General features: G+C 53.2%; 1 protein-coding gene across 3 annotated transcripts in view; it reads right to left on the reverse strand.

Annotated features, from left to right (window-relative positions):
• The window catches only part of H6PD (hexose-6-phosphate dehydrogenase/glucose 1-dehydrogenase), a 37,974-nt gene extending 32,344 nt beyond the window's left edge, over positions 1 to 5,630 (reverse strand). For 2 of the 3 annotated variants that reach the window (XM_037828596.1, XM_037828597.1), the window contains exon 1: positions 5,229 to 5,628. In XM_037828596.1, coding sequence (XP_037684524.1) covers positions 5,229 to 5,233 — 5 coding nt within the window. In that variant the 5' untranslated portion in view covers positions 5,234 to 5,628. Of the gene's footprint in view, positions 1 to 991; positions 3,987 to 5,228 lie in introns of all 3 variants that reach the window. The other variant, XM_037828595.1, reaches the window with a different exon arrangement.
• Positions 5,631 to 7,964: the final 2,334 nt, after the last annotated feature.

Below are 7,964 nucleotides of genomic sequence, written 5' to 3' on the forward strand. Positions count from 1 at the left end.
GGGTGGCTAACGTCATTGCCATCAGGAGAAACCCTGTCCGTGCAGCTCCCTCATCTCTGGGGGCCACAGAGCCCAGCAGCATAGACAGCGCAGGACAACAACCCATGGGCATTTGCCGGGCACTGCCCTGGCAGGGGGCTGGTGAGGTGGCTGTCCTCCCTGCTGTCCAGGCCCAGTGAAGCCTGATTAAGCCGGAGTCGGGAAAAGCAGCCTCCCTGCACAGGAACGGAGGGAACGGCCGCCACATGCCCACCCAGGCTGAGCCTCCCTCCTGCTGTGGAGCTCCTATTTTGGAAGGCTTTTTTCTGATGCATTTCCCCTCCTACATCCTTGCCTGCACTGGGAGGGAGGGGCCACGAAAGAAATCTTATAAAATGACATTCTTGAACTTAGACAAAATGCATGGAAGTAACCACACAGCAGCCAATTCTGCTGTGAAACTCGTTTCTAATAAAACAAAAAAAATGAGAAAACCCTGAGAGAGATTTAAGAAGCTGTAGGATAGGAAGGACAGTGTATTAGGTTGGGGAGTGGAGGATATGGGGGTTCTTGCCCAGGCCCTGCCCTAAACCGCCACGTTACCTTGAACAAGCACTGTCCCTAAGTTCTCTGTGTTCCAGGAAAGGAAATAAGCACCCTGTTATCAGGAGAGATGAGGCAACGAGGTGCTGAGCGTCTCAGACCTATGCAGCAGGGCGGGAAAATAGAGAACTGAACCAAGAGGCTGAGCCAATAACTGAGGATTAAGAAAAAAATCTCTTTAAAGTGCGTGGAGGAAGCGATTTCACTTACAATTCTATTTCAAGACACTTGCAGGAAATACACTGCACCATAAAGTGCAGGGTATTGGGTCACCCTGGGTAGGCACAGAAGACCTTTCTCCTCTTGGAGTCGGGGCGGCTGTGGGCCCCTGTGCACAGGACAGGGACCCCGTCACTGCCCCAACTCTTGGTCTGAGGGGCTCCTACAGGGGATCCTGGGAGAGACTCACCTTTTACAGAAGGGCTCTGCTAACATCCCAACAGGGGTGAACACTGACTTGACCAGAATCAGGGTTCCCGTTTTTGTTTTCGCCCCAGCAAAAGAATCAGACATGGTCAGGAACTGCGGCCACTCCGCTCAGACCCAGCACACAGCCCACAGGTGCTGGAGCTCTAGCAGCAGAGAGGTTTCTGGTAAACCACAGGAGGAAGCAGTTCCCAATTCCCTATTCCCAGCAGAAAAGGGGCGGGAGAAAGGAGTGCGGAGGCAAAGGTCAGAGCTGCTCCACCAGTTCCCTTTCCGACACCACACTGACGTCTTTGACCTCTACCTTGTGTGTGCTGCCTAGAAAGGGAGAAAGGAGGGGAATTTTCTGATAATCACAGCCCATGAGTGTGGAATTTTTATAAGAATGTGTGGGAGTGAAACAAGAAATCAGACTAAAGATCATATTTAACTAAAGTACAAAGTAATGTGTCCAATCCTTGTTTCAAAAGCCAACTCATGTATTTCTCCTGCACTCTCCTTGACCTGGCCCATCTGTGCCAAACGCATCGCTGAGATGCAAGACAAACCCTTCGTCAATGAACTCTGGGTTGCGTTCGTCGCCCCCAAGGCAGAGCTAGGCTCTGGGGCCCTATGCCTCCCTAATCGCAGAGAACCCTTATTCTCACACCTCTTTAGGGATCAATCTTGGGTCCCAATATCAGTGGTGTCCTTGAGGTAGCTCATACCTGCACCCAAGATTTGATTGCTATATTTTCCGGGATTTTTCTAGTCAGTTGTTAAACACAGCCATTATTAAAAATTGAATTACATAAACTCACAATTAAATAAATTATATTAAAAACAAAGGTAATAAATACTCCAAATCCATCCATTCCTATTTATTTTACTATTATCTAACCTCTTGATATTATTTATGCCTACTGTATCTGTATGGTGAAGATATTCTATGATGCTGTGCTTGAAATTGGCCATGGTAGGGTATTCACACCATGGAAATTGGCAACGGCTATAAATCACCCCCTAATCTCTACAGAGTCAGTCCTTTAACATTTACTAGCAGACAACTGCCCACTCTCCCAAATCTTTATCTCCATTCTGGACTTATCCCCTAAACTCCAGACTTAAGACTTAACATGTCCAAAACTGAACTAGCTTATCTTCTAACCTGCTCCAAACTCAGTTTTCCCATCCTCAGCAAGTGGCAACTCTATCTTTCCAGGTATCAGGTTATCTGATCTGTCAGCAAATTCTAATTTCTGTCATCAAAATCTATCTAGACTATAACTACGTCTCACCACCTTCCACCCCTCCCGCCCTGGTCCTGGCCGCCATCATCTGTTGGGGTTACTGTAGAAGCCTCCTAACTGGCCTCCTGCTCTTGTTGTTGTCCTCTTTATAGTAGAGCCTTGACATAGCAGAAGTACATTGGAGTGTCCTTTGCACAGCAACAGTCAGATCTCATCATTCCTCTGTAAAGAGGCCCACAGGGTCCACACGTTCCGGTCTCCCACCCATTAACTCCTTGACCTCTACTCCCACTATTCTGCTCCAGCCACCCATCCTCCTGCCTCAGGGCCTTTGAACGTGCTGTTCTCTCTGCCTGGCCCACTTTTCCCTGCAGACATCCACACGGTTCACTCCTTCACCAGCTTCATGTCTTTGCTGAATGTCACCTTCCCAGTGAGGCTTTCTCAGACCACTCCATGTAAAACCGTAAATCTGCCAACCCCATCCCACATGCTTTGTTCTCCTCTCCTGCTTTATTTCTCTTCCTAGTATGTGTCGCTTCCGAATATACTGTGTGAAAAGTATATTTATCATGTTTATCATCTGTCACCCCTCCCCGCCAGAGTGCAAATGCCAAAAAGGGCAGGGATGTTTGTCTGTTTTGTTCACTGCAGCATCTCCAGTATCCAAAACAGGGCCTGGCCCACAGAAAGCATTCTATAAATAGCTGCTGAATGAATAAATACATCCCATTCATACAGGACCACAGTCACCCAGTATATATGCTACTTCTGGAGGTATATGCGTTTGAATGATGGCTCAAAGGAAAAAGTCTAATGGTGAATTTCAAGGACCATGATCTGTCACCATCAGCAGCAGTTTACTACCTGTAACAATACTGTTCATAATGAAAGATATTTATAGAGCATTTAACTACATGCCAAATACTAGGCTAAGAGCTTGACATGCATCATACCATTTAATTCTTGCCACAATTCTATGAGTGGGTACTATTATTAACCCCATTTTCAGCTGTGAGTAGAGAGAAAACTAGGGCATAGGGAGATAAAATAACTTTCAGAAGGTCAGGAATCTCTGAGGTAATAGATTTGAGTGCAGGCTGTCTGGCTCCAGGGCGCATGATTCAAAAGCCAGGCCCATCCCACCTTTTCGTAACATATGTGACTATTGCTTCAAACGGCTAAATTTAAAACACTATATTGGTAAGACCCTGGTTTTGCTCCTCTAAAAAAGACTATAAGTGCAGAGATTATACTACCTGCAGTAAATGCTCCAGGCCCCACACGTCCACTTCACCCAACAGTGACTCATTCTCCTTCCTCCTGACATCGTGAAGACATGGTGTTTACACCTGTGCTGCTTTGTGAAAACCTGGAAGGCCCTTGGACTAGTTTCTCAAGAAATGGTTAAGTGCTTGAACTTTGGACTCAAATATTTGCTCCTCTACTTAGCAGCTGTGTGACCTTAGACAAGTTACTTAACCTCTCTGTGCCTGAATACAGGGTGGGAAAACTGGTCAACTAGAAGCACAAACAAGATCATCCTTGTACAACACTTAGCACGATCCTTGGCATACAGTAAAGCACTCAAGAAATGTCAGCTTCTTTCATTATTAACCCAACCGCATCATCAACGAAGCTTCTTGGAACTGCCGTAAAATGAATCAAGCGTCCTTCAGCAGGAAAACAAAATGCCAAGGAACAGCTCATCCACAGCTCTTCATGATCTTCGAATCAAACCAAGGAAACCTAAAGGGATATAATGCTGGGATGGTGACTGGTTAAAAAGTTCCCAGCAGAAGCCTGGAGAGGTTTATAATCTGGCCTCTTTTTCTCCAGCTGTAAACGGGGATGACCTACTTCATTTGAAGGATTGGTGTAAACACACACACAAAAGAAAAAAACAGACAGTGGCCGTGAAGACCCTTTGGGAGGGTATGTTGGTAAGAGATCTCCCAGACAAGGCCACCTGACTCCCAACTCAGGGCAGCAAAGAACAAAGTCTGACTTCCTGCTCTGGCTAAGGACACGGTTCCTGGGTTAGGCCCTGATGTGGTCAGGCAACAACAACCCATAACATCTTGCCTTGGTCAGATGCCATAAATAAAGTGGGAAGCCACCAGGCCACAGGTCATCAGAGGTGCCTCTTGGTCTCCCTTCCCTTCCTCAGAGTTAACTTTTTCCCTTTAAAATGGCCCCAAAGCATTTTGACAGTGGCAGTAACTTAATATACGCCACGGTCTTTGGATAAAAACAATTTGTTTGCCTAGAATGGTTATTTGTTGAGCATTTACCTCAAAGAAACAGAGAAAAAGCTCTCATGCCAACCAAAGAGCATTTGATCTTCCCTAAAACGTACAAGATGGGTTTCATAAACTCAATAATTATTTCAGCCACCCATTGCTACCGAGAATGTAGAACATAATTTAAAATATGCCCATTCTAGGCCAGTGTCCCCGCGTCCGCTCCCTTTCAGGAGCCAGGAGCCCGGTGCAGGAGGCGGGGTGGGGCGGGGGCCAGACTTCGGACCCCTCCCCCACATTCCACCCCCGGCTGAACATTCCCGAAGGAGTGAGATCCAGAGAGGTTTACCCGAGGCAAACCAGTGCACGGGAAACGGTGACTGAAACCCGAGTGGCCGAGGCCAAAGATTAAGCAGATCCCAGAAAAAAGGCGTCTGGTCCCGCCTCTCGCGGGCCCCTCCACCGGCCTCGGGCCCGGGGCGGAAGCGGGGAGGTCGTCTGGTCCGCGGGAGGCGGGCAGGGAGGGCGATGAAGGGCGGCCTGGGCTGCGGCAGCGGGTGGGCGAGGGCCGAGATGACTCTTGCGGACAGAATGCCCGAGGGTGTGACCCGCGGGCGCTCAGCCTCCGGGCCGCCTGCCCCCGACCTCGGTCGGCTCGGGCCCGGGGCCAGCACGCGGAGGCTGCTCGGTTATAAATAACGCCTCTGGCAAAAGGGAAGCCGGAGAGAAAGCAGGGGTGGCGGCTTACTTCATCTCACTCGTCCAGGCCGGGCGGTTCTCCGGGAAGGTCGGGGGCCGGCCGCGGGGGTCCCGCGACCCGAGCCCAGCAGCTGCTCTTCCACGGGGGCGGACCGGGGGCAGGGACCGCCCCGGACAAGGGCCGCCCAGGCGAGGGCCGGGCCCGCTCCGACAGGTGCGCGCGACACGCGAGATTTCGCCCGCGGAGCCGGGGGCGGCGGAGGCGGAGGCCGCTGCCCCTTCCCTGCCCCAACCCGAGACGCCTCAGAGCCCCCGGGAGCCTCGGCGCTGGGCCTCAGGCCATGCGCGCGGCGCCTCCCTCACCCCTGCGCGCGCACCGGGGCCCCGGGCGAGGCACGCGCGCGCGCACTGGCCCCCACCCCCTCCCGGACGAGAGATGCGCACGCGCGCGGGGGCCGCGGCCGAGGGACGCGCAGGCGGCGCGCGGCGGAGGCGCGGGCGAAACCACGCCCCCCAGCCTGGGGAGGAGGCGGGGCCTCCGGAGTGATTCCTTGGTTCGCCGGCAGCGGCTGGACCTCGGAGTGAAGTGGGCGGGCACCTGCGCTCGCATCCACGGCCTGTCTCTCTGCTGTGCTGCGTCTGACACACACGCGTACCCCAGACGTGACCGCGGGAGATGGTTGTGTCTTGAAGGAAGCCCAGGAGCCTCTCCAGGATCTGGCCCCAGCTCTGGGACCTTGAGCAGGTCGCCGGACCTCCCCATGCCTTGCTTTTCCCATCTGTAGAAGGCGCGGCTCGGTCCGTCCGACGTTCACAACCACAGGCAGTGGTTTAGCAGACAGCTTCAAATCCCAGCCCACCACCCGCGTGACCATGAGGGCACGAACCTGAGCTTCTTCCTCTGCATAGTGGGGGCAATGGGAGTATGCACCCGGTGTGCCTGACGTGGGCAGGTGCTCAGTAAATGGTGTCTTGTACCTGCGTGGCTTCCTTTATCTGTAAATGGGAATGGTTAGGCCTTCTCTGCAGGGTGACTCCAAGGTGTTTAAGAAATGACAGGAGTCAGCTGCCTCTCGGGGGACTCAGTGGCTGGTAATTCAGTCCCGGCCACCCCACTCCCCATTATCCTGCAGTGGTTCACCCTCACCCTGCTGCAACCTCGTGCCCTGGTTCCCCAACCCCTCAGCTGGATCCTGCCCCAATGGGGCTCCAACCACTGGAGGGTCAGCCGTTCCTTTCTGCTGTGGCCCTTTTTCCCAGCAGGGCCCGAGTGACCTCAGGCTAATTGCAGAGGGCCGCTGCTGCGCTGGCCAGCCAGTCCCCTCAGGGCCACCTCCTGGACTTGGGCCCCCTGACATCTCAGCTGGAACATCTCAGCTCTGTCCCTTCTCCAGACCCACCTCCCTCCCACCCCAGAGACAGGAGAATGCAAGGCCCCCCTGCTGAAGAGCCCTGGCCAGCCCAGAAGGGGCTGCTGACCAATTTGCAGCAGCTTTTTTTTTCACGAAGCTTCCGTTGGAGGTGGGAATGTTGGGAACTAACGGGGCACCTGGCTGTGGCCAGAGGACTGAGTGGGCCAACAGGCGTGATTACCACACAGGGCATTGAGCAAGGGTGTTCCAGGAAGGCTGGGCCCCGCTGTCACCAAGGCCACAGGCCATCTGGGGACCTGCTAGAGGGGGTGGCCAGGCCTCAGGAAGGAGTTGGGACACACTGAGTGGGGTGAGGGCCTGGGGGTGGGGATGGGGGGGTCGAGGAGCCAGGCACCTTCTGGGCTGCCTCCAAAGCTGGACATGGCCAGGAGGGTCTCCGGCAGAGACCAGTCAAACCAGACTCCAGTGACACGAGGGCCCTTGACCTAGAGGCCCTCCCTGGGAGCACCCCACACCCACACAGCTCTGAAAACCAGAACCCGAACTAGGGGAGGTGCAGATGGGAGATGGCAGGTGCCCAGAAAACTGGATGAGCCAAGGGAACACTCCCAGATCTCCATGCATTGATCACAGGGAGAGCTCCAGAGCATCTTTAAACATATCCCCAAACCAAGTCGGTGCTAACTAGCTAATTAGGAAAACATGTCTGTTGAACTAGGCATCAGGGGGCAGGGTCTGAGGAGTGACATGAAATGAGTCCGGGTGGCCCAACGGCCCGGCCCACTGGTGCTTCCTCTCCCAGATGACTTTGAGAGGTTTCCATTTCTCTGCTTTTCTGCCTCAGTACCTTCTGGTCTGATTTGGGCAATAGCTTTGCCTTCTTTGGTCATGTGAAACCCTGATGGTCCAGGAGTAAGAGTATCCCCTGTCCCCCAAAACCAAACATCTACGGCCTGGTCAGTTGGAGCCTTGAGAGTCATTTCAGCCCGTCAACCTCCCCGAGGCTGTCCTCCCTTTGGTGCTAACAGCAGCTATGAGATGCAGGCCAGGCCACATCCCCAGGGACTAGATGTGCCCAGAGCCCCACGGAGGAAGGAGGGACGCCTCTTGGGGGGCCCTCTGACCCTCACTGAGTCTGTGTTCATCCCAGGCTGACAAGGAGCACCCTGGGGGATTATTGGCAAAGCTGATTTTTTAATCTTCCTCGTCCTTAAACTGTGGGGTAGACAGATGTTAGGGTCAGCCCAGCCTGCTTTAGGGAAATGGAAGGTGAGACCCAGACAGGTGTCTGTGGAGTTAGAAATCAAGTCACTTTGCAGTTTCTGTCTTTCCGATACCACTCACTAATTCAGCTCTACTTGTCCACACTCTTCTTTTTGCAGGGGAAGGAAGGGGACAGCAGGTGTCCTGGA

Source organism: Choloepus didactylus, chromosome 2 (assembly GCF_015220235.1).
Source record: "Choloepus didactylus isolate mChoDid1 chromosome 2, mChoDid1.pri, whole genome shotgun sequence".
Taxonomy (NCBI): domain Eukaryota; kingdom Metazoa; phylum Chordata; class Mammalia; order Pilosa; family Megalonychidae; genus Choloepus; species Choloepus didactylus.